Below are 25,554 nucleotides of genomic sequence, written 5' to 3' on the forward strand. Positions count from 1 at the left end.
TAAAGCTTTGGAGAGACTGTTCAGCTGCTGCACCCCTTCCATGAACAGTTCAGTGACCAGTCAGGGACACGGATATTGCGTCTTTGCAAATTTCAGCAGAAGAAAACAAAAATAGCCCAGGTACACAAGAATGCTGCCTTTATGGAAACAAGTTTGCAAATCTTTTCCAGACAAGATATCAGCAGCTTCATGATTTCATGATCACTTTGTAACATTTACTGGTTGGTTGTATCTGAGAGTGCGATATGCGGTTAGCTAACAGAGAGAGAGAATCGTTGCAATTTTGCAGTAGTGGGAGCTTTTTCTTTCTTGAGGTTCCAGTGTATGCCACTTTTAAACATTCATCTTTCTCTGTTTGTATTGGATCTTAAACAGTACTTTGGGTACAAGGTATTGAATACCCCAATGCCAAATCACGTCAAAGTTTGTGGAAGTTTAAGAGGTTTTCATGCCATGGATTCCACTGTAGTAGTAAGAGAAAGAGGTTTGTATGTGTGTCAGACTCAACTGATTCCTGGAGAAAATAACTTTCTCTATTAATACTTCCTGACAACTGCAAAGTTTTCTTCTTTTAGAAAGTTTTTTGCATTCTCACCTTTCCAGACTTGAATAAGATCTGCCATTAATATTGAATGGGCAAGGAGGACACCCAAATAGCTCAGTGGTAATCTTACAAACACTAAAACTGGGAGGACTTGACAGCTGACGTCCTTAATTTTAATGGGGAGTCTGTAACTAGATACTTCTGTTGCAAGCCAAAGAAGTTCAACCTAGAAAGAGGATATGTATTTTTAATAAAGCATTTAATCACTTGAGCAATTAACTGACGTTTTGATAGCTTGGTTGGCATTGGGAAAACTTTAAGTGTAGATTGAAGACTTTTCTGAATGTTCTCTAGTTCAAAAATACTTGCTAAATTTGAAGGAAAATGCCAAGGGCTGTATCTGCTGTCCTGAGGAGCCCCATACCCCTGAGGCCCCAGAGGAAGTCAGGACAGTGCAAGAATTTGCCTTGGTTGATGAGGACTGGGTTAAGGAACAATTAGGCAATCTGGGCATTCACAAATCCATGGGCCCAGATGGGATGCACCCACAGGTGCTGAGGGAGCTGGCTGACGTCATTGCTGGACCACTCTCCATCATCTTTGCCAAGTCTTGGGAGACGGGAGAGGTGCCTGAAGACTGGAGGAAAGCAAATGTCACTCCAGTCTTCAAAAAGGGGAAGAAGGAAGACCCGGGTAATTATAGACCGGTCAGCCTCACCTCCATCCCTGGGAACTAATGGAACGACTTATCCTTGGTGCCATCTCAAGGCATATCAAGGATAAGAGGGTCATTAGGGGCAGTCAGCATGGCTTCACCAAGGGGAAGTTGTGCTTGACCAACCTCATAGCTTTTTATGAAGATATAACGAGGTGGATAGATGATGGCAGAGCAGTGGATGTGGTCTACCTTGACTTCAGTAAAGCATTTGACACGGTCTCCCACAGCATTCTCATAGCTAAACTGAGGAAGTGTGGTCTGGATGATCAGGTAGTGAGGTGGACTGCGAAGTGGCTGAAGGAAAGAAGCCAGAGAGTCGTGGTCAATGGGGCAGAGTCCGGTTGGAAGGCCTGTATCTAGTGGAGTGCCTCAAGGGTCAGTGCTGGGGCCAGTACTGTTCAATATATTCATCAATGACTTGGATGAGGGACTAGAGTGTGCTATCAGCAAGTTTGCTGATGACACCATGCTGGGAGGAGTGGCTGACACGCCAGAAGGCTGTGCTGCCATCCAGTGTGACCTGGACAGGCTGGAGAGTTGGGTGGGGAAAAATTAAATGAAATATAACAAGGGCAAATGTAGAGTATTGCATCTGGGCAGGAACAACCCCAGGTTCCAGTATAAGTTGGGGAATGATCCATTAGAGAGCAGTGTAGGGGAGAGGGACCTGGGGGTCCTGGGGGACAGCAGGATGCCCATGAGCCAGCACTGTGCCCTTGTGGCCAAGAGGGCCAATGGCATCCTGGGGTGTATTAGAAGGGGGGTGGTTAGTAGGTCGAGAGAGGTTCTCCTTCCTCTCTACTCTGCCCTGGTGAGACCACATCTGGAATATTGTGTCCAGTTCTGGGCCACTCAGTTCAAGAAGGACAGGGAACTGCTGGAGAGGGTCCAGCATAGGGCAACCAAGATGATTAAGAGAGTGGAGCACCTCCCTTATGCAGAAAGGCTGAGGGAGCTGGGTCTCTTTAGTTTGGAGGAGACTGAGAGGTGACCTTATTGATGTTTACAAATATACAAAGGGTGAGTGTCATGAGGATGGAGCCAGGCTCTTCTCGGTGACAAACAATGGTAGGACAAGGGGTAATGGGTTTAAGCTGGAACATAAGAGGTTCTACTTAAACATGAGAAGAAACTTCTTCTCAGTGAGGGTAACAGAGCACTGAACAGGCTGCCCAGGGAGGTTGTGGAGTCTCCTACTCTGGAGACATTCAAAACCTTCCTGGACACGTTCCTGTGTAGCCTCATCTAGGTGTTCCTGCTCCAGCAGGGGGATTGGACTAGATGATCTTTCAAGGTCCCTTCCAATCCCTAGCATTCTATGATTCTATGATTCTTCAGTGTGTAGGTGGTCAGACTAGACCATCTTGGCATTTAAAATACAAAACTGTGTTCTTTAAAAATGTTATCATTATTAAGTTTTATTCTTTTATTATGAGATAACTTCATCTTATGTTTCTTCTCCAGTTTCTAGAATCATCAGCAAATATGTTTGCTGCAGCACAGCAGTTGTCTCAAAATAGTAATCCAGGTGAGGGGTTTTTTTGTTATTGTGCTTGTTGCCATGGCAGCAGAATGCTCACCGCAGTCTGGAAGCAATATCCTGCGAGAAAGATTCTTAGCACCCAGACATCACTTGCAATGGGGCTTTGGATTTTGCTTTGTCAAAAAGAATGTTTGATTGAAATTCAGCTCAAAACCCAAAACACACCTAATTCATATTTGTCAATAGTTGACTAAAATTTTGTGTAAGCCTTTTTAAAAATGCATGTTTTACCTGCCTCCCTTTATGCCATGTTTCCAGATTGTGTTTAAGTCCTAGACACTGCCTGCTTTAGACCACTGTCCAGGTTCCTAGTGACCTTGACTCCATAAGCACTTCCGCTCTTGCCTGAGAGCTCGATTTCTGTAGGTATCGTATCCAGAGGCGGCTGTTCTGAGGGGAGGGTGTTTGTCTCCTACCTGCCTTTCACTGTGGTGCAAGCTTAGGTCATGAGCTGCTTGAATTTCCCAGAAAAGCTGGAAAACTTGTTTACCTCACGGCTGATCCATAGTTACGTTAAAAGGCTGCTTTGTGCTAGTTAAAAGCTTGTCACTGTGGTACTTTTAAAAAGTTCTTGTTAAAGTACTCTGAGAAATGGGCAGACTGGGATTTATAATCTACAGCTGCTTTGCCACAGGGCAGCCAGGCTGTCAGAATATTCCAAGGGGGAGCAGCATCCAGTCCTGCTGAACTAGGCCAAGATGCAGCAGCAATCAGCTCCCCAGAATCAGGGAGCTAGCAAGAGAAAAAGCAGTAGATACATCACTCATTTTTGTTAAAAAAAAAAACAAACCCTGTCACATTTGAGGCCTGTTTGTAGAAAAGGAGGAACTGTTCTGCATCCTTCCCCAGCCATTATGCTGTGGAAGCGTCAAGAGAGAGGTGCTTGCATTCCTGACTGTAATTACTGTTGTTTCCGTAATAATTAGAATATGATCGATATATAATTTAGCTAGAATGTCCCTTTAGAGGGATATATCTCTGACTCTGGGGGCAACATGGGTCGGGTAGCACATCCCCAGAAAATGGTCGGTGCTGAGGAACCCAGCAGCTGTGCTGTGTATGTTACAGGAGCTTTACTTCAGATGAGTTGGTCTGGTCCCAAGGGCTGAATGCCCTGTGGTGTCTGGACTGTGCCTCTGGAGGTGGCCTTCTGGTTTCATTTTCCCCAAAAATAATCCAAGATTGCTCTCTGATGGGAGCCAAGCCCATCAGAGTGGGGACAATGGGGAAACATGTTGCAAAAGTACAGTTGTGATCCAGTGTGAAATGCTAATGCAGATGCAGCCATAGGTACATGCTTCTGGAGGAATTTGTTTGGACTCTGTTTCCTTGCAGCTGCTGCTCTACTTGAGGTAGTGATCTAGTGGCTGGACTCTTATAATTCATCTGATATTTAACTCCCAGGCACTTACCAGGCATGAAAGACAAAGCCATGACTAAGTTCATTAGGTGTTTTCCATGCCTTTCATCCTTGATTATAGTACTAATGGACTGGGCTTTTTTTTTTCCCCAGTTATTCTCAGTGGTTTCACACAGTGAGGAAAACTTTCTTTCTTGGCCCATTTGTAACTGCAGCTTACGTTAACTCACAGAATTCTATTTGATAAAGACTTAATTTCCTTGGGAAATCTTGTTTTCCCATTGTACCGATAGGACTTAAAAAAAAAAAAAAAAAAAGTCTTTTTTGCCTTTTAAAAGGATTACTCTAACTTACTGGAATTTTAAATGTTCTTTGTGTTCAGAAACAGCACAGCTGCTTTTGATTGTGTCTGATGGAAGAGGCCTTTTCTTGGAAGGCAAGGAACGGGTGACAGCAGCAGTTCAAGCAGCTCAGAATGCCAATATCTTTGTTATTTTTGTAGTGTTGGACAATCCTAATTCCCGGGTAAGTAAGTGAACAAGGGAAATGTATTCAAGTGCAGTGAATGAGACACATACAAATCTTTTTCTTGGCTTTTGCAGTGCTTTACAACTATTGTATCTTCTGCAGAGGTCAAACGTATTTAACCCAATTTCAGTTTTTCACAATGTCTGTCAGATGATTTTTCCCTACTCTGCTGCTTATCTTCTCTTGTATTTAAAAAAAACATTCATCTTCTGTGCCACAGAAAGTCTAAGTAAGAGCTCCTGTCTTAACATATAATAGTTGTAAATTTTAGCCACCAGAGAAGTAGCTGGCAGGTTGACAAATTCAGACTTTGAGAGATGCTTTGTTCCATCTCAATTTTGATTCAAAGTGATCGTTTCTGACAGCAGTCTCCATTTCATATGGCAGGAGGAGCAAATATGAGTTGAAACATGAGACAGAAAGGAGCATATGAGAGTTATTTAGTGCCTGATTAGGAAAGCTGGGTCCTATATTTGGTAGCTGGGAAAGAAAACTTAGATCTCCTTGGCTAGGAAGCTGAAATATCTGGGAGCTTTTCAGGGTGACTCTGAGCAAACCTAAGCCTTGCTTTGCATTAGGTGGTGAGGCCTCTAATTTTGTAGTTGGCGTTTTCTTCCTAGATCTCTATTTTTCTATGCAAAACTCATCTGCTGTATTTATTATTGAAAAATTAACTGTTCTCTTACTGACAAACCATTTAAGGCTCTGATGAAACCTGTCTATAATGTTAAGTGAAAATTCTGGGCAGCTAAATGCATTTTTCATAAGCTTTATTAATTTTCTGAGCTTGTATGCTGAGCAGCTAAGAAGTTACTTTACAAGAAGCACAGCTGGACTTTAATCTGATTTTTGTCTTTGTAGTATTTATTGAAATATTATAAAATAATTTGCTAGAGAATCTTGTATTAGATCACTGCACAAATGCAGTTGAACTTGGCCCTAAAGAGCTTACAGATGACGGTGTTCTGCAAAGGCATCAAATGTATAAAACTCAAATAATAAAGTACTAAGGAAAGATGGGATTTATTTATAGAACTTGGTATTACAGAAGCTTAAGTTTGGTCTCTTCTAGCCTATAATTCATTGATTAGAGCACTTTTATGTAAAATGGCAAAAGCATCTAACTGCTTGGTGTTCAGCTTTTGATCTGATTTACCATTGAATACTTACAGCTTTTAATCTTGAAACTCGCTCTTTAGCTTTAATTTAATTGAGGAGGAATTATGCCTATTTGAAAAATAGGATAAATAATATCAAAAGCCTGTAAAAGATGCATGAGGTTTAGTAGTCCTATTGATTCCATTTCACAGGATTCCATTTTGGACATTAAAGTACCTATATTCAAAGGACCTGGGGAATTGCCTGAAATCAGATCTTACATGGAAGAATTCCCGTTCCCATTCTACATGATCCTTAGAGACGTGAACGCGCTTCCAGAAACTCTCAGTGACGCACTCAGACAGTGGTTTGAACTGGTGACTGCCTCAGACTCTTTGTAGACAAAGTCAATACCTGGTTGCTGCTGAACCACTGAAATACAGCAAACAGCATTTCATCGGATTAATGCGCAGGAGCTGCCCTCTGGCAGCCAGACTGCAGAACAAAATGGTTTAGGTGTGTCCTCCCATGTTTGTCAGAGGACAATTATGCAATGGTGAGACTGTCTTCTTCCTTCATTGCCTATTCCCACAAATAACGTGAAACTTTCTTCAACTTCTCTTGTAATAATTTCTTACTTCTAAAAAAACAAAAACAAAAAAATGTAATCTTCACAGAGCTAAAATTATTCCTGCCACTGTCTATCGCAATAAGAAAAATCAGTCTTGCTTCTGGGAAGGCATTTCTGCATTAGAAGAACTGCAGGTGTCTTGCAAAAAAACCCCATTTTTTTAGCTTCACCCATGTGGCTGGTGCCTCTTTGGGAAGAAGCGGAGTGGGGGAGCAGGGGAAGCAGATGGTTTTAAACAACCAAAAAAAAAAAAAGTACTTGAATACTAGAAACTATTCTGCAGTTTAACACATCCTATTTAATATTGCTGATTTTTGACTAAATCAACAGGGATTTTTATGAAAAATGTCATATGATCATCCCTGTATTATCAGTTTACACTGTGAAGTTTGCCCCTCTGTCCAAGGCAGACATTGAGGACATTTCATTAATCCAGTGTCTTAGAGCATGGACATGATTTTTCGTTGCAAAAGCTATGCATCTTATATTGTCTGTACTAATAAAAAGAGGTACCACTGTTTGTAATTATGATGTCTGTTCTTGCAGTTGATCAAAGCTTGAATAAATTAACCCAGATTGCCACATGGAAATGCTGTGCATTCTCTAGCAGTGCACAAATAGGAATTTTCATATGTGGTTCATATAACTTCAACACTGGCCCTCCTTCTCCTTTTATGAGAATATTGCCAGCACAAAGTTTGGATTAGGGGTCCAGTCTTTTTGACTCTTCTCAGTGAAAACCTGAGGGGAAACTTTGTTTAAATGCCCCTGGTCTAAGCAGTGGCAAGACCCAGAGGTGTGAAATGGCCCAGCAAGGCAGTTTCTTTGAGTAGCTTTCCAACAGCTAGTTCATGCTAAGCAAATTTCACACCTGAAAATCTAACAGAGGAACTCTATCCCATCAGAATTTAAATGTTAGGTACTATATAATGTTCTTCCAGGTTTTTTAAGCATTTGTATACATATATATGAGAGATCTAATGTGCTTTGGGAAATTTAACTGTGGAAATAGGTGGTCTTAGTTCATTAGGTAATTCTCCAGGATGTATTTCCATTTCAGACTTGTACTGAATATTCATAGTAGGAAACTTAGAGAAAATATATTTTAAAATATTAAGATTGCACGGACACACTTTCAGCATAGTTTGTTGCAGGGATGTTGTCGTAGCCTAAGCACAATTTTATCAGCAGTATTTACTGCACAAATGTTTTAACAAACCGAGTTTTTTCTCTGATTAACAAAGTGCTTGCACTTAGTTTTGTACAAGGAAACACTGAGTAACATAGAGAGAAAAAGCAATTGATTAACTGCTCTTTGGTGGGCCCCTCTGTGAGTGCATTGGGCTTGGACGTTCATTAGCATGGCTGTGTCAAATGAGCAGGGCTGGGCACTGTCAGCTACAAGTATTTAAAAACATCCAAAAGGCAGGTTAGTGTCCTGCAGACTCATAGATCTTACTGTGCTGTTTTGCTGCCTGTACAGTTAAAACATATTGGTCTTAACAGCTGCATCAGCCTTCACTGCACAGGCCTTCCACCAACCCTTCTCTGCAAGTGTCTACTACGGGCTTGGTTTATTGCTGGAGTTTGTTTGCTCTTTTGGAAGAAATAACAGCAGAGGATGCGCGCCCTCACGCCTCCCCTTCACACACCTCACAGTTTCTGGTGCCCGTCACTCAAGTGCCTCTGCCTTCCCGCAGCTGGCAGGGGCGGCAGCTGTGCCCGGTAAGTGCTCGCCTTGCTCGCAGCGGGGAGGCTGAGGGGCTGACCAAACTCGGCCGGCCGAGCCTCCCTGGGGCGTTTTCCCCGGCCGCAACCCCCCACTGAGCGCCCTTCTTCAGCTCGGGCTCGCCCGGGCCGGAGCGGCAGCAAATGGCTGCCGGTGGGACCCGCCCGCCGGGGGCGGGCTCTGCGCCCTGGGCCGCGGCGGGCGGGGCGGAGCTGCGCGTCATGGCCGCCAGTCGCCTCCCGCCCGGTGCCCTCACGCTGAAGCAGGTAAGAGCGGGGGCTCAGGCCGCCTCGGGCCCGCCTGGCGCGGGGGGCTCGGCGGGGCGGAGGCTGCGGGGCCGCGGTCTCCTCCGGGGTGCCGCCGTCTGACGGGACCCCGCGGCCTCGGTGTCAAACGGCAGCAGCGCGGCCGAGGGAAGCGGAGGGGCCGCGGGGGCTGCGCTGCGGGCGGGTGGCCCGGACGGTGAGGTGGCGCTCGCCCTTGTGCTGCTGCACTTGGTGTGTACAACCAGCCCCAAGCACCCAAACGTGTTGCACGTTTGGCGCGTCCCCTATACGAAATGTAAAGGGTGAGTGTCACGAGGATGGAGCCAGGATCTTCTCGGTGACAACCAGTGACAGGACAAGGGGCACTGGGTACAAATTGGAACACAGGAGGTTCCACTTAAATATGAGATGAAACTTGTTCTCAGTGAGGGTGCCAGAGCACTGGAACAGGCTGCCCAGGGGGGTTGTGGAGTCTCCTTCTCTGGAGACATTCAAAACCCGCCTGGACACATTCCTGTGTAACCTCATCTGGGTGTTCCTGCTCCGGCAGGGGGATTGGACTGGATGATCTTTCGAGGTCCCTTCCAATCCCTGACATTCTGTGTGATTCTGTGACATGTAAGCTTCCTGGACTGGGACCCTAGGGTGTAAATACTGCATCTGTTAGAAAAAGCGGTGGGGAACTTGGTGTTTGTTTAAATGTCCCTCGAAGCAAACAAAGCAGCTGGGGGTTCAGTGCTCAGCAGGGTGTCCTGGGACAGCGGACAGACAGACATCCCTCTCTCCTCAGTTCCTGAGGCGGCAGCAGGTTCTCCAGCTGTACAGGAGGATCCTGCGGGCCATTCGCGATGTCCCTGCTGAGGCAGATCGCTGCTATTTAAAGGACTGGGCCAGGGAAGAATTCAGGAGAAATAAGGATGCTACAGATGAGGTGAGGATTGGGAACAGACGTGCCTGCCCTAAGGAATGGTCTGTGTGCTACACTGTGCTTGTCATGGGGTTTTGGGTTGTAGGTGTCACTTCTAGGCTGGTAAGAGTGCACCTGTAACTGATTTATCTTAAGGAGCATTTGTAAGAAGAAATAATGCAGCTTCTCTCAATATTATCTCCCCTGTTGGCAATAGTAATGTTTCTCTGATTTCTAGATAATGATCTGGATTTTAAAAGGTAAAACCCAAAGAAACCCTGCCTACTTAAACCACGAATCAGAAAAAACGTACTGAATATTAGATACCTAACAGAAACTTCTGAATGCTCAGCCTTCAGTATAACTTCCTTTTTCATCTTTCATTTCAACTATAGTCAAGCTATTATTTCATCTTTAGTTTTAACTGTATTCAACTATATTAATCCGAAGTCAAATTGGATGGCTGTGGCTATGAAGAAATGTATGAAATGCAGACACTTGTGTGTCTCCTGCGCTCTGCTTTCTGGTTTGTTCCTTTTTCTAGTCAGTGCTCCAGGAACCGGTGGCTGCATCATGCAGACAAAGCATTATGGTACCTGGGTAAAAATTGTTTTGGGAGAGACATCCACGTGCTGTGTGGAACACCCGTCTTCATGGTGCCCCTGTGCAGCTGGCACTACTAACTTGCAAAGGTGGTAGACACGGGGTGGAAAGATACTATTGGGATGTGAATCTAGTTCAAAACTGAGTTTAAAGCAAAACCATAACCAGCCCCCAAACGCATCATTAAGGAATTGGGAGAAAATACATTTATTTTTTTTATCCAGCTGATTTTTAACCAGCTCAGGGACTCTAGTGTTACTTCACACAAAGAAACAGATCCCAACAGTGCTGGTAAGAATTGTATGTATTTTAATGTGTTAAAATCTGCCTGCTTGTGCAAAATCTGTCCTGTGCACAGACATTCAGTTCAGAAGATTCCATTTTGTTTTCCAGGATGCAATCAGGATGATGATCACTCAAGGCAACATGCAGCTTCAGGAACTTCAGAGAACACTTAAGCTGGCAAAATCCTGATCTTAATTTTGTTGTCAGCTGGACTTCCACCTGCTGTGAGCAAACACAGTGTTTTTTTCAGGATGTGGTTGTAATAGCGGCCTTTGCTTGACAACCTGGTAACGTGTTGCAGTGGAATCTACTATTGTGGGGGGTTTGTTTGGTTGTTTTCCCCTTCCTCAGTTTGGTTACTTCCCATGTGGAAATCACTCACACTAAGAGGACTCTAAAGAACTGAAGGGATGATGTAGTGTGTGCTGTGGGAAAAGCAGAAAGCACCAGGAATTACAACAGCAGTGTTATGCCAGGGAAATGGAAAACAAATATAAAACAGATTATTTTGCCTGTTTTCTATTGTGGTAACATTCATAGTAGTAACAGCTCTTTCTGTACCACACCAAGGGTTTTGTTACCAAAATTTGGGATTAAAAAAGCATTTTGGATAAATAAATGGGCTTGAACCAAATAAACATAATAAAACATTAAGAAAATGTTTTGTACGTAGTTGCTGATTTTCAGTTATAGCTGAATAAAACTTAAAAAGGCATGTCTTTATATGTGAAAATAAGACATTTTAGCCCCAGAAATGGTCTTAAAAGCCACGTAATTCCACAAGGCTGCTTTGCAAAAAGATGATGCCTTTTCCTTAATTCTTTTTCTGCAAGCCATTGTAGAATCCTTTCCCATTATGTTTATATAGCTTTGCGGTTAAGAATGTGGCTCAGGCAACCAGTGAGGCTGTTAAAGTGTTCAGGTTTGTATAGACAGAAGCCTTTGAGTGTCTATTTGGAGTGAAAAATATGTACATCTTGATTTTGCTAACAACATCTTCAGGTAGAATACACTGGCAGAACATCAGTGTGGTAGGGATTGACATTGTGAGAAAATGCTGTTTAGAAAGGAATTTTGACCAAGCAAAGCCATAATTGGAGATGTCTTGTTCTCGCGTGTAGCCCTCCCTTTCCCTTCAGCTGGTGGTTTGATTTCTGCTCCTTAATTTGGAAGCTTTCCCCTCCTGCCTCACGGCAGCGCTTCCCATTCGCACCGCTGGGCCTGCACAGCTCCTCTGACTCCCATTTGTATGTTTCTGTGTTGTGGTCACTTCATCCAGGTGTAGGTCTTGACAGGCAACCTCCTGGGCAGCTGTTGACCTCTACTGTGTGGGCTTGTCCTGGTAAATTTGCCTGCCAGAAGCCTTGAGCAGGCCAAGTATCCTTTGCAAGGGTAAGTAAATTTACTCCGTCTTTGCTGCAGAGAAAGACAGATAATGCAAGTATTTTGTAAAGAAGTCTTTCAGCTGTAGTAGCTTTGAAGGAGGGAGGACTACAGAGAAGAGTAGCAAGGAATTAGCAGAAAAGCGCTAAAATCAGTGCTCTGCAGCCAAGTTACTGTCTTAAATTACTGCTCCTGTGAGAAAGGTTCTTCTTCCCCTCTGCTCCGCCCTGGTGAGGCTGCATCTGGAATACTGGGTCCAGTTCTGGGCCCCTCAGTTCAAGGACAGGAAACTGCTGGAGAGAGTCCAGTGAAGGGCAATGAAGATGATTAAGGGAGTGGAGCATCTCCCTTATGAGGAAAGGCTGAGGGAGCTGGGTCTCTTTAGCTTGGAGGAGACTGAGGGATGACCTCATTAATGTTTACAGATATATAAAGGGTGAGTGCCATGAGGATGGAGCCAGGCTCTTCTCGGTGACAAACAATGCTAGGACAAGGGGCAATGGGTACAAACTGGAACACAGGAGGTTCCACTTAAATATGAGAAGAAACTTCTCAGTGAGGGTGCCAGAGCACTGGAACAGGCTGCCCAGGGAGGTTGTGGAGTCTCCTTCTCTGGAGACATTCAAAACCCGCCTGGACGCCTTCCTGTGTAACCTTGTCTAGTTGTTCCTGCTCCGGCAGGGAGATTGGACTAGATGATCTTTTGAGGTCCCTTCCAATCCCTAATATTCTGTGATTCTTGATTCTTCAGTGTGTATGTGAAGTAGCTCAGCTAAAGCCGTAGTCCTGCCCTTGTGCAGGCTCAGGAGCACGTGTGTGTGCGATCAGCTGCACAACTCAGCCCCGTGCCAGTCGTAAATCTGTCTGTGCTTCAGCCGAGGACTGGCCAGCAGCCCCTGTAGCCCCCAGGGCAGCCGCTGGACCCGGCCTCAGTGTTTTACAGCCACAAACAAAAGTTTAGATGTTGGAAGTCAAATTTTCTGCTCCCCCTTCTGAGTCAAGTGGGGGGGGGGGATTGTGTCCATTACACCACAGACTTTGGAGCAACACTTGTTTTAATTGCTTGGCAAAACATTCACTTTCTCAAGATGATACAAAACTTAAATAGCATGCTGCTGCATTCCTACAGTAGCTTAAACAAAACTGTAAACGTATGAAAGTGTCTATATTAGACTACAGAAGTCAGAGCAATAAAACTAGTATTTCCATAACTGCAGATATACATTTTTGTCTTGACAGTGCATTAACAGGAACTTTAAAAATATTGTTATATAACACAATCCTCTTTGCTTTTTACATCTGTTAAGAAAATGAAAACTTAATTACTAATTAGTCCATGGTGTCTTCAGTACTGTAAAATATTTTGTATTGATTTTAGGGCTCCTCAGTACAGAAAAAAAAAATCTTTTTCCTGGGCATAACAGTATTAACTTGTGTTTGAATTGGTTTGAACAACTGTTCTGTCATGATTTGTTAAGTAAACTTTTTTACAGAATCTGCTGGAGCCTTCTCAGAGGTGTAAGGAGAAAACCCTAAAGGGACTTAGATGCAACGAGTTACAGTGCCTCTAGTTTTTTTGGAGTCTGTCAGCCTAGACGACGTTGGTCATCGCTGAAAGTTTTGAGTTTATAACGAAACACATCCATAAAAACTTTAAGATGTCGTTGAGTTCTATTTTGTGAGACTGTTTGTGAAAGCAGACCTACGTCCTGCAAACTCAGCAGGGCCCAGCCTCTCTTTTTAGAGAGACAAGGGAAAAACCAGGGAAGGGAATCATTCAGAGGAACAAAGGAAGACAGTTGGACAAGGTGTCTGGGAAAAAATCCTGACTGCAGAAAGAATAAACATTTGAGTACAGGAAACCAAGATTTCACTTCTTTAGATAAAGGACCCTTTTAAGCTGCTTCAGTAGTATTCAGCCATTTGCGGCTTGAAGGAAAAGAGATTTACATAAAAGTTACACCCAACTAGTAGAGCATGGTCATGGTAAAATATTTGCCACCCATGCCCTAAACAAACCTTCACAGATTTCTGGAGTGCAGCCCCAGCAACTGTGTAACCACAAGGAGATTTGCAACCAGGGCAAAAAAAAAGATAAATGCTAAATTAGATTTATTTTAATTATGTAAAACCAAAAGCAAATGGAAGCGGCAGCTGAAGCCTCCGTACCTAATGGGTGACCCACCTTAGCAGGTGACTCTGTGGGAGACTGGCCTGCCCAGCTGGAGCCTGGTGTCCATCACCTACCTGGGCTTGTCATCGGAGTTGGTTCTGTAGCTTCTCTCTGCTGACTAGAGAGAGACCGTGGGGAGTTATTCTAAAATCGTAGCCCTTCATCACTACAGAATTTCTGTCAAAAGCTCTCAAACATCCTGGATTTATTTTAGTATTGGTATCACCAGGTGTTTACACGTAGCATAGAGTGGAACCCTCCAGCCACATGTGACCTATGTGAAGAAAAGGAAATACCCTTTCAGAAAGCTGTTTTGGTTTCTAAAGCAGTTTGTTTTCAAGCAGCACCTGGAAATTGAGAGTGCAACATTTAACGGACTCTTGGGAATAACAGAGAAATTATCTAATCTGCAGCATCTTGTCATTGGTACAGTCTGCATATGAATTCTTCTTGGTTATGGAGTTCCCAAAGTTATTTCTGCTCCTGAAAAAGAGCATTTTGTTGGGGTGTAACAGGCACTACAAATATATATATATAGATCTATATATATCTCAGTATTCCAGCTTCCCATACAGCAGGTTCCAAAATGAGTCCCATTGCTCGTCCTTCCCTGCCAGGTAGGCGCTAGCTCTCTTTCTGCACCTTAGTCCTTAATTTGCTGAGCTCCTCTTCTAAGCTTTTGATGTGCTCCTTGAGCGCAGCCTTGTCTTGCTGCGCTTTCTGGTTAGCTTGGCACCGGGCTTCTTCTATCTTGCGCTCGTACCACTTCTCCATCTGCGTGGAGACGGCCTCAAAGAAGTACTGTGTGATCTCCAGGGCCTGGGAGGTGTCCCGCAGCGGGGGGGCAGGCGGCTGTCCCGCCGGCGGGGCCGGGGGCTGCGGCTCCTGGCTCTGATGTGCCCCCGCGTGGTGCTGAGCTTTGTGCCTGGGCTGCCCGCTCTTGCTGGACTTCTTTGTCTGAGTTCCCTTGTCGATGAAGTGGCCGCTCTGCGGTTCAGCCTTTGCAGGTTCAGTCAAGGGCTGCAAAGCAGCTTGAACCTTAACGTGTCTTAATTTGGACCCCACAAGCTCGGAGGAGGGCAGCTCCTCCTGGAACCTGTAGAATGTGCTGGCACTAACAGTTTTGTCCTTCGGCCTGACATCTTGAGCAGGGGCAGAAGAAACTGGTCCGCCAGTGATTAACTGTTGCTCTGTACCTACAGAATAAAATATACACATACATATTTTTAAGAGCTCTGGGCATTTATTTTAGCATTCAGAAAACCTCAGTGTTTGATGAATGATGCGGTTGCCCGTGTACCACGCTGTGTATGCTGGAGAGGCCTGTGTTAGTTTATTGCATCTTCACAGTCAGCTAATATGATGGAGTCATTAGAAAAAAGCTGACTCGGGCTGCGAGTGGCTGCAGTGCAGCTACAGGAACAGACTGACAACGAGCAAGCAACATGTAACAACTGACAACAACCTTTAGAATGTGTAACAAAGATCAGGCCAGATTCCCAAAGCACTTTACGTCTGATGATATTTTTGAACCCCCTGCTTCTACAAGAATTGACGCCCCACTAATTTTGCAAAGATAACACATTTTGAAGCTTCTGAACTGTTCAAGGCAGTACAGCCTACACTCATGCTGCCACAAGGTCTCCTGTCTGGTCTTCTGCCTTTCTAGTCTTGCAGCATATCCATGTCCACACCTGTTCACAGTGTTTTGGGGGCCATATCCCATGTATTTTACAGAAGCCCAGGGCTTCACTAGCTCTCTCCCTGCCTGTGGAGACCTGGCCATTCTGCCTGTCTTGTCTCTTTTCTCAAAAGCTTCCCCAGCCAAGCACAGAGAGGTGGCTTGAACCAGAGTCTTCCATATCTTTGGGGGGCCATGATCCCTGAATAGGCTTGAATGTTCTCAGCTGGTTTTGTTCTTGTCAAATGAACTAATAATTAAACAGGCTTTTGTTCAAGGAAAAAGTGAGAGGCTTATTCTGTATCCCTGCAGTTTGAATATTAACAGGAGAAATTAGTATTTTAGGTTCACTTTCTTCAGTAGACTTTGGATAATCTACACGCCTTCCTGACAGACAGTGGGGTGGGAGCAATTCTGACTGGGAGTCTGGAGAAATTTCAGAAAACAGAGCGATGCAGAGCATCAAAGGACTTGGCTTCAAAGACACAGTGATGTGGAAGCATCAGGAAGAGCCACTGGAATCCTACCCAACCATGTCTTACATATTCCCAGCGGCTACCTTGAAGTATATTCTGGTCCCATGACATTATGCGTACAGGTGGAGGAAAGTACACAGCCAGAATTAATATCTGTGGTATTAAAACAAGTATCCCTCAGTGAACTAGCTCACCTTTGAATGAATATGACATCAAAGTACCTGATGAGGTTGTACCTGATGCACCGTCTTGTTGAATGCAAAACTGTTGCCCAAAGCTCTGTTCTGGCATCTGGACTCTGCTCCTTCCCCCGTCTTCCGAGAGGCTGTTTGGGAGCGTGATGTAGGAGTGCTGGTGGGAGCCGGCTGGCTGCAGCACGGGCTGGTTGGCTTTGCAGTCCTTGGCACTGTGGGGGTTGTTCTCAGTATCCAGGGTCTCGGTGAGAGACTCACAAGTAGACAAAGTTGATTTTGGTCTCGACGACCTGGAATCTCCAGAAAGCTTGAGCTCCAGATTCTGAATCTTCAACATGCACCAAGTCTTCAGCTCATCAACCAAGGAATTCTATGAGAAAGAGACTGTAAATTAGATGATCCTATTATTAGTTCCTATAGTTCCTGGGCTGCTGAGGACATGTGGCAGGGACAAAGAGAAACAAGCCGGGTATCTGTGGGCTTAGGCTCCCTGTACAGATGTGCATGCTGCCACTGGGAATACTCGAAGGACTGCAAATCAGAGAAAATTAAGAACAATGCATTAGCTAATGAAAGGCACCCTCTTTAGTCCAAGCTGCCATCCCTTAGAATTGAATCGGCTACTTCAAATGGAACTCTAAGTCCTAGTCAACAGTAATTTCTAAGTGCCAGGAACATCACATTTTTAGGAGTGAAACTCAAATTAGACACTTCTGGGGCAGAGCTTTATGCCATTACCAACCTCTGTTTCTCTGTTCATTGAGTGATAAAGATGAATCCCACACTAAATGACAAATTACTAACAGCCTTCAAATTACAAAGGTGCTTAATAGGTGCCAGCTGCAGAGGCATTTGCCAGTAATCGTTTAAAATATGAGCAGTTCTTTCACCCTCTTGTTCATATGACATTGTGAATTTAGGTCAGCCCCCCCCATGCACATGGACATTTAGTCCATGCATTTAGTAAAGCCCAACTCAGTTTTTCCAGTCGTTGCAATTAGACCCATCAGAACAAGAACAGCTGATATCACTTATTGGTAATTTCACTTCACCTGACATATCATTCCAGCATCTAATTTCTTAAATGGAGATTACACGGAGATGGAGCACAAGCCCAGTCGTTCAGAAGCCAATATAATACTTATGTCTCTTACTATGAAATAAAAACTAAAGCTGCCTTAGTTTGATAAGTACTTTTCTTTGGAGAAAAGTGTTTTGTGGATGTTAGACTGAAGTATCTTGATCAGTAGTTTATGCTGGGATTATCACAGCTGCCAGTCTTTTAACACAGATTTGGAACAGTCTTTCAAAAAAGTTGTGATATTTTACTAGCACAAAATGTATTTCTCAATTCTTAGAATACCAATAATGAAAAAAATAATTGCATTTTAAATTTACCAGTGTGAGTAGAGAAGCACAAATTTCCCAGCATGTTTTAATGGTGAGCTTTTGCAGAAGCAAGAAGGGCAAGAGCTGGATCTCTACAGAAACAGTTATTATTCTTGTAATGCTGGCTAAACAAGCATACAAAAAGAACTTGCCTGTTGGCAGGAGTACACAGCTTGGAGAGGGTGCACTGTTGCCAGAGTCAGAGGGAAGAACTGCAGCCTTTTAATACACGGGGGGAAAAAAGATCAGAAGACAGAGAAGGGAGAGATTCCCAGGGCACACAACCATACGGATGAGAAGTAAAAGGCACAACACACATCTTGGCCTTTGTTCCTCTTTGCAGATGTTCCTGCAGCTGTACTTTAAGCAAAAGCTAAAAGCACAACTCTTAAAAATTTAGCGGTAAGAATTTTTGCAAAGCACTGCGTTAGAAAGAATGTATTTTGTTACAGATCCACACTTCAGACCCACCAAATCAAATTATGGCAGTGTAACTGGATTTCATATTCCCCATTTCTAATACAAAAGCTCTGTAAATTTGGTTTAGAGATTAGGGGGTGGATGGGAATAATTCGGTCTCTGAAGCTCTTTTGCCTGTTTCAACAGATGAGATCCATCTCCAGTATTCTCTCTGCCTGCTGGAACGAAACTCTTGAGCTGATCCATCGGAGCAAACAGGGAGCGGCTGTTTCAGGCCTTACCTGCCGTTTCTCCCCCTCATTTTTTTGCAGCTCGGTGTGCTGCTGCAGGCGGTGAAGGCACTCCGTCCTCTCTGCGGACAGACGCTCAGCCATGAGCTTGTCTAAAACACGAAGCTGTGGAGAAAAAAAACACTATTTAGCTGAGATTATCATGTTAAAAACCAAACAAAACCCCCACCTGTGAACCCTGTAAGTCCAAGTACAGTCTGTCTTCCAGTCTTCATTTCTAGAAATGCTGCCAAGTACAATTAGACGTAGCTTGCAAAATGGTTTGATCACAAAATTAGCAATTCATGACAATTATATTAAAAATAAAAAATCATTTCAAGGACCTTGAATCTCAGCGCAAACAGAATTCAGCAAGAGGGATTATTACAATTATGAAGTGCCCAGCAGCAGGACTGCCCTCTGTCTTTAAGTTTCCTTCTTAGGGCCTCAAGCAGTTTAGATTTATTGTCTAAAGAAGCACCTGAAGCTGCTTATCACATTAAATGTGTTTTTCTCAAGACCCTGGTTTGCAACATGAGATCCCTGTGGAATGTCACAGCTTCCTGGTCTGGAGTATTAGATTTCAGGTTCGTTTTTACAACACAAGAAGCAATAAACAAATCATGACAATGAAAACAGTCATTAAGCTTAGGATATGTTACTAATAGCCATGTGGGCAAGCAGACCTCTGGGTCATGTTCTTACTTGATGTTGAGTTTTTGTTTCCATCTGGCCCAGCTTAACATTCATCTTATCTTGTATGGTCCCAAACTCAGCTTTTATCTCTTCCACTGTTGCCTCCAGCTGATTCTCCAGTTTATTTATCAGGGGCTCACAGCGACATCCATTTATCGGTGCCTGAAAGGAGTAACACATTTACTTGCTACATGCCACTGTCCTCTTAGCGCACGTGGAACATTATCCCAGCCGCCTCGAGTTAGTCTTGGGCTCTTCTATACTATGTACTGAGTCTCATCCTCCTGATAACATCAAGCAGTAGCTCAGCCAACAGGCGATTAGTTGGAAAAGCACAGACTAGAAAAGGATTGATCTGATTTATACAGGCACATCCCAACACACAGCAGTGCTGATTTCGCTGGGGTACAAGCAGCAATGAGCTCAAATCATGTATGTCACGTACCAGGGGATACCACATTACAGGCCTATAGCCCATGTCTCGATGCTGTAATTCTGAATTGTGAAAATATAATAATCTGATTTTGTGGATGTGTGTGGTTTTGTGTGTGTTTGTTTTTTAACCTAATGCCAATAATGTGCTTGTTTTTCTGTGTACTGTGTGGCAAGGTCTCAGTGCTCCTGTCTGCCTTCACCCTGCTGGGATTCAGCTGTTTCACAATCTGAGGGTTATTCTCTTGGCACGGGAAGGCAGGTGGTTTGCAGAGCACTAGAGAAAACTTCAGAAATATTTGTACTTAAGAAATTCTGTTTGCTATTCAGGGCCTGAGGGCATCAAAGAAGAGAGACGAGCAAAAAAGAATGGAAGAAAGGAGGAGTGTCGTGTATTTCAGGAAACACTCTAAGGGAGTCTAGCTCTGTTAAGCTAATCTTTGTGAATAGATTAGGTTTGTACACAAATCCTGTCTGGTCTCCACACCTTTCTTCCTGCTCCACAACTACTTCCTACTGGCCCATCCTCCTACCATCAGCTCCCAGGGGCAGGGAGATGTTCCTTTTAACATATGAAGGGTCCTCCAGCCTTCCTGATGTCTGCTATTAGGATAATCTCATAGTGCCCCTGTCTGTCTGGAAATTTCCCAGGCTACACAGCAAGATGTTGGAAAATATGGCCAGTAAGACCTTGGAAGTCTAACTTGAGTCCTATTTAGATTTTACTGGATTTCTTAACTACAGCAAGGGTCCGAGGAGAGCTGGTGGGTGGATGGATGTGAGAAGCTGAAATGAAAGGACTGACCTCCCAGGTCAGTTGACAGGAGGGCAATATTAAGAAAACAACAATACAGATGTTTACAAGGTCTACAGGGTAATTTGCTGGTTTCGTGCTTTTTTATAAATGTTTACTGGTAGATACTTGCATAATAAAATGAGTAAAATATCAGTCTCTAAACTGGAATAAATGCACATGAGCTGGTAACTCCAGGTTTATTTATGAACAAATTTCTATACAGCTCCTGCCTGCAGTAATCCTAGAATTCCCAAAGACATGTTGCAATTACCAGAATTGAAACAAAACCTATTGAGCGTACCCAAGCTCTTGGTTTAGGTGGTAAGCTTCAGTGCTCACATACTGCTCTCATTTATTTTCCTTGGAAAAGCTCTTTGAGTTTCCTATCAGAATGCTTAATATTAAAAAAAAAAAAAAAAAAAAACATAAAAATTCTAGTTCCATTTCCAATCACTGTTCACACCTTATCTCCAAAAAGGAAATACTTCGTAGATCAAAACTAGTTAAGCATGTCTTCTTTAACATGCACAAAAGCAGCTTATTGTGTACCAGACTTCAGGCCAAAACGCAGCTGAAGCCCAAACAAGGAGAACAAATCCAGTGTCATGATTTCACGCCCCTGAGAGTGCAGTCAATCGAGTGCATTTTCTGTCCGTCAGCTACCTGTGCCCTGGCTCACCTGCATCACCTTCCCGTCCTTGCCGCGATAGAGCGTGTAGAGCTGGTAGGCTCGGACCTCGTGGGGAGGCGGTGGGGAGGAGCAGTGATGTCTTCTGCTGCGCTTAGGCACGTTCTGCTGGGGCCGAGGGAGCGTCTGCTGGTCAGCTGGGGAGATGGGGTCTGAGAGTGCTGATACCTGCATAAAATACACACGTTTTCCTCGTTTATGAGCCCCCTGGCAAACTACTCAGCAAAAACCTGATTAAAATGGCAATCCAGCTGCAGTGGCTGGTCACAACCTTGCTGTCAGCCACCACAATAACCATATTTCTGCACAAATCTGTTTCATGTGACCCTCAACAGCAGAATTTCCCCCCTAGAAATCAGTTTTGTCTGAAGACTACCCCTGCCCCACCAACACGGTGGGACTCCTGCCCTGACTCTGACATCTTGGCAGGACACCTGCGCTGTTGCTCAACAACTATCCCTTCTCTCTCTGCTGTTCTAAATCTACTGATACCTTTTCCTTTGGCTTTTTCTTTTTACTCTTCTTCCCTTTGGGATCTGGTGAGGCTGACCGAGGTTCATCCTTCAGATCGCTCTTCCTCTGCGGTGGCTGGTCGCTGCTCGGCGTGTCATCAGCAGCTGAGACGCTGCCCTGCTTGGAGCAAAGACAGCGAGTTCAGAGCAGTTGCAGAGGTGGGAAAAAGGTGCCTTTTCTTCCATTTCCCAGTTTTAAGCTGCTCTGCACCTGAGTGGGTAACTTCAGCAGCACAGCAGGACAGACTGCCTGAGACAGCTGCTGTGGTCATGCACAAGTGATGGCTTCAAATAGATTTAGTGCTGATGGGTTTTATTTAAGCAGATGTAGCTGATAATGCCAGGCTGTACCTTGCTCTGTACCACTTCATCCCGTGGTACTGACTGAGCTCGCCTTTCCTCCTTCAGCCTCTCTCTCTTCTTCCTCAGGCTTCTTCCACGGTTAAAGCGTGAGACCTGAAGGCAGACCACACTGTTACTCAGTGATGTCACGCTCTTTCCTACCACAGAAGCAGAGCAGTAGAGCAGACTTTCTTCACCTCTGCTAAAAGGCAATATACAGAACAGAGTGCACTGCCAGATGGGTGCTGACGGGCCAAGCAATGTGGGTGTTCATAGCTCGGTGGTGGTGTGTTCTCATGGCTAAGTCCATTAGGACACTTCGCTGTCCCTTGGAGAAGGGCGAGCCTCCTCCTGTGTCCCCAGGCTGGTTGCCAAGCCAAGCCCTTTTCATGCAGAGGTGACAAGGAGGAGCAGGGCAGGGATCGCACCTGGTCTCATACCAGAATACAGAGCCCTCCTGTGTGCCTTCCAGCCTGAGCAGCATTGTATCATTTCACACACAGCAGCACAGTACAAACAGGACAGATGTCCCCATTTCAAGCAACCACCTTGTGGGTGGGACATGTCTGAGGAAGGCAGCAGTGACACAACACAGAAGCTTTCAGGTACAGGGCAGCTTTCTAACCCCTGGACCACCACAGGGAACAAATACCTCTGGCTGCTCCATCCTCTGCCAGTCATGCCAGCAGGACTTCTACCAGCGCTCAATACTGAGCCCTAATCTGCACTCTTTGCTGGGCTTGGGGGCTGAAAGGCTCCACATCAACAGACCTGAGGCCAGCACACAATGCCAGCAGAAATGTCGGCACCTTTCACAGCAGAAGAACCAAGGGCTGTGGCCCCTCTAGGTTAACTGGCCTCAATTCCATATGTGTGTGTGTTAGGGAGAGATTTGTAACATACCTGTGAGGCTTTAGTGAGGAGGAGCGCAACCTCAGGGTTATTGTGCTGTCTGGCAACCTCTAGAGGGGTCTGGCCTGCCTGAAAGGAAAAAGAAAATAGCATTTCCTTCAAAACACAAGCTGCTGGAAATGTGGAATTTCTCTACCCAAGGTTAGCACGTGCTCTGTGTACAAAAGCACAGTGACTAACTGCTTTCATTTACCCAGATTTAATTAAACTCTAATACCCAGTACTTTCTACCAACACTAGAGAGAGTGTTGAATGTTGACTGCATTAAGAGAGAGTTTGGGTTGTTCAGCCTGGAGAAGAGAAGGCTCCGGTGGAGACCTTACAGCAGCCTTCCAGTTCCTAATGGGGACCTACAAGAAAGATGGGGAGGGATTCTTTATCAGGGAGTGTAGTGATAGGACAAGCAGTAAAGGATTTAAACTGAAAGAGGGTAGATTTAGGTTATATACAAGGAAGAAATTCTTCACCATGAGGGTGCTGAGGCACTGGAACAGGCTGCCCAGAGAAGCTGTGGATGCCCCATCCCTGGCAGTGTTCAAGGCCAGGCTGGATGGGGCTTTGAGCAGCCTGGTCTAGTGGAAGGTGTCCCTGCCCATGGCAGGAGGGTTGGAACTGGATGATCTTTAATGTCCCTCCCAATCCAAACCATTCTATGATTGTACGATTCTAATACAAAATACCAAAGGAACTCGACGTCCTGCTTACATTGTTGACAACAGATGTGTCAGCCCCCGCTTCCAGCAACAGCTTAACCACCTTCCTGTGATTTAGAGCAGCAGCTACATGGAGCGCAGTATCTCCTGCCTGCAAGTTACAAAGCAGAAAGCAACTGTGGAACACACGTCCTTGGGTCTCACCCTGCAGAAATCACACCTTCCTAAGAGGTGCTCAGAGGTCAAAAGACACAGAGTTACTGATGCAATAACTAAGCTTAAATACGGCTTGGTCGATAAAAAAAGCAGAACTGGGAGGACAGATGGGGGTTTTGAGAAATGCAGCTGGGGCACTGGTGATCTGGTTTAACCAAACGCGATTGACACACGACACAGCTTGGAGACAGCCCAGCTCCATCACCAGCAAACGGATACAGCATCTGAGGGCAGAACTGGTTTTCCCACCACAACCTTCTCTTTCTTTTTTTCAGGTTTGATTATTTAGTGCGCAGGTGGTTGTGTATCACATTACTCTGATAATAATCAGATAAGAACCAGCAGCAAGATGGTGTTTTCTTAGGGAGACTCCAAGAAAAACAGGTTTTGGACCAAAGCCAGGAGGCGATCTGGGTCCAGCGCCGACACACGCTGCCCTGCCCCTGTCGGCTGTGATCAGATTTGGGCACGGGTAACACAGCCAGCAGCTCTTCAAGGGAGACTGGACACGTGCATGTAATGCCCTCCTGCCCCCTTTGCCTTGCATTTTGCCTGCAGAAAATTCGATCTCCTCAAGCCTAGAGGAAATCTCTTGCTTGCTGCTAACATGGATAAGGCATGTTCATAAATAAAATCTTTATATGTGTAAATATGGAACAACTTTGGGTGGTACTGGGGAATGAAGGAAAAGGGCGTCTGTGTGTGCTGGGTTCACACCAGATAATCTTCATATTCAGTAGCTCATTTTGAAAGTTAAAAAACTAATTTCCAAATAAAATCACACAGTAAATTTAACATGCTGAAACTCATTTTGTTTGCTGTAATATCTCATATCTAAGAAACAAGATTAAATGTACAGATCAGGAAAGAGCTTTATAGTTCTCAACCACACATGGAAAATTTCCCAGGAACATGAGATGATGTGGTTAAGCACCACATAATCTGTTTATTTTGCAGATTTAACACATTATAATGTACTAAATTGACTCCTTTCTACCACCCAATTAGGCTCTGCTATAGGTACAACAATCAATTACTTCTCTACAAAACAAGTATGGATGATTAAACCTAGGCTAGACTGATCATTACTTTGTATTCAAAGAATACTTTTTCTTCACTTTTATGTCCTTTTAATTTCCCCTTCTGCAAAATGCAGCAAAGCATTATGGAGGAATTCGCACTTTTGTAGCATCTGAACGTTAGTGACTTCTCCTTCACAATGCCTCTCTAACAGCCGTAGGATCATCAAATCCTAGTTCCAGAGGAGAAAATGGGCCCCCATAAAATGACCGAGCCTCTTGCCCAGTCCTGTTCTGCACAGAACTGGTGAGGACCCAGCAGCACCAACTCCTAACCCTGTTTCATTGCCCCTGTCCCAAACCCCAAACCACACCAACATAGGATTACAGAACCTTCTAATGGGCAATGCTTTAAAGAAATGATGCAAACGTGATGGCAAAATAATAAACCACTGATATGTCATTACCCTAAGGCTATTCTAAAAAGCTCAGGCATCTGGTGGTTGAGTGAAACACAGAGTGAAGCGGGATCACTTGGGCAGGAATCCCTCTTCCCAACAACCAGCCGAATGCAAAGGGTGCAGAGTCGCAATGAGGTTCATGCACTGACCTGGTTCTTTTCATGGACAGAACAGAAAGCACTGAGCAGCACCCTAACGATGGGCAAGTGATTATAACGAGCAGCCACGTGCAGACAGGTATCTCCTGCCTGCAAACAGAAACAAAGCTTTGAGCATGTAATCACAGTAGGAAAGCTTGCACTGGTCATGGTGTTCAGGGATGAAATCATCCTATTAAACCAAAAGGAGCAGTAAATGCCACACACCTCCACTGAACAGCAATGCTGTCTTCTCTGCAGTACAACATCTACTCTTATGAGTGGAAAGGTTCAGCAAGAGCTGGGGTGGGGAGGGTCAAATTCTCCAACCACTCAAGTGAAATGCTGGACTTGTAAAATGCTGGTTTACTGCACTACAAAACCCAATTTCTATGTTCACATTAAATCTGTTCTGAACCCTGAACCAATGTGATTTGGAAACGCAACTTTGTGTCACACATGATGAAGAAAACACGAGGAGTGGAGGCCAGAG

General features: G+C 44.5%; 3 protein-coding genes across 4 annotated transcripts in view; 2 read left to right on the plus strand and 1 right to left on the minus strand.

The window, feature by feature from the left end:
- MDN1 (midasin AAA ATPase 1) overlaps positions 1–7,004 on the plus strand; it is a gene marked incomplete at its 5' end in the record, with an annotated part of 103,001 nt that extends 95,997 nt beyond the window's left edge. For both annotated transcript variants that reach the window (XM_082047543.1, XM_082047544.1), the window contains 4 exons: positions 6–120; positions 2,727–2,790; positions 4,548–4,690; positions 6,004–7,004. In XM_082047543.1, coding sequence (XP_081903669.1) covers positions 6–120; positions 2,727–2,790; positions 4,548–4,690; positions 6,004–6,192 — 511 coding nt within the window. In that variant the 3' untranslated portion in view covers positions 6,193–7,004. The remainder of the gene's footprint in view (positions 1–5; positions 121–2,726; positions 2,791–4,547; positions 4,691–6,003) is intronic.
- Positions 7,005–8,268: 1,264 nt separating this feature from the next.
- On the plus strand, positions 8,269–13,258 carry LYRM2 (LYR motif containing 2). Its single transcript, XM_082047311.1, has 3 exons — positions 8,269–8,417; positions 9,208–9,348; positions 10,321–13,258. Exons 1-3 carry the CDS (start codon positions 8,295–8,297, stop codon positions 10,399–10,401), a joined length of 345 nt encoding a protein of 114 aa, XP_081903437.1. The 5' UTR covers positions 8,269–8,294; the 3' UTR covers positions 10,402–13,258.
- Positions 13,259–13,397: 139 nt separating this feature from the next.
- Positions 13,398–25,554, minus strand: part of ANKRD6 (ankyrin repeat domain 6) — a 106,463-nt gene continuing 94,306 nt past the window's right edge. The window contains exons 10-19 of the mRNA XM_082047312.1: positions 25,074–25,172; positions 23,281–23,379; positions 22,567–22,644; positions 21,673–21,777; positions 21,302–21,439; positions 20,801–20,977; positions 18,903–19,055; positions 18,210–18,323; positions 16,147–16,489; positions 13,398–14,964 (exon numbers count right to left, since the gene is read on the minus strand). Of these exons, the coding sequence (XP_081903438.1) occupies positions 14,393–14,964; positions 16,147–16,489; positions 18,210–18,323; positions 18,903–19,055; positions 20,801–20,977; positions 21,302–21,439; positions 21,673–21,777; positions 22,567–22,644; positions 23,281–23,379; positions 25,074–25,172 (1,878 nt within the window). The 3' untranslated portion in view covers positions 13,398–14,392. The remainder of the gene's footprint in view (positions 14,965–16,146; positions 16,490–18,209; positions 18,324–18,902; positions 19,056–20,800; positions 20,978–21,301; positions 21,440–21,672; positions 21,778–22,566; positions 22,645–23,280; positions 23,380–25,073; positions 25,173–25,554) is intronic.

Source organism: Streptopelia decaocto, assembly GCF_964273445.1.
Source record: "Streptopelia decaocto genome assembly, chromosome: 3".
In the NCBI taxonomy this organism is placed as follows: domain Eukaryota; kingdom Metazoa; phylum Chordata; class Aves; order Columbiformes; family Columbidae; genus Streptopelia; species Streptopelia decaocto.

What these genes read in the sequence shown, in the direction of transcription:
- LYRM2 (XM_082047311.1), top strand. Translation starts at nt 8,295, where the DNA reads ATGGCTGCCGGTGGGACCCGCCCGCCGGGGGCGGGCTCTGCGCCCTGG. An exon ending in GTGCCCTCACGCTGAAGCAG is followed by an intron (nt 8,418 to 9,207) that starts GTAAGAGCGGGG and finishes CTCTCTCCTCAG; the next exon opens with TTCCTGAGGCGGCAGCAGGT. An exon ending in ATAAGGATGCTACAGATGAG is followed by an intron (nt 9,349 to 10,320) that starts GTGAGGATTGGG and finishes TTTGTTTTCCAG; the next exon opens with GATGCAATCAGGATGATGAT.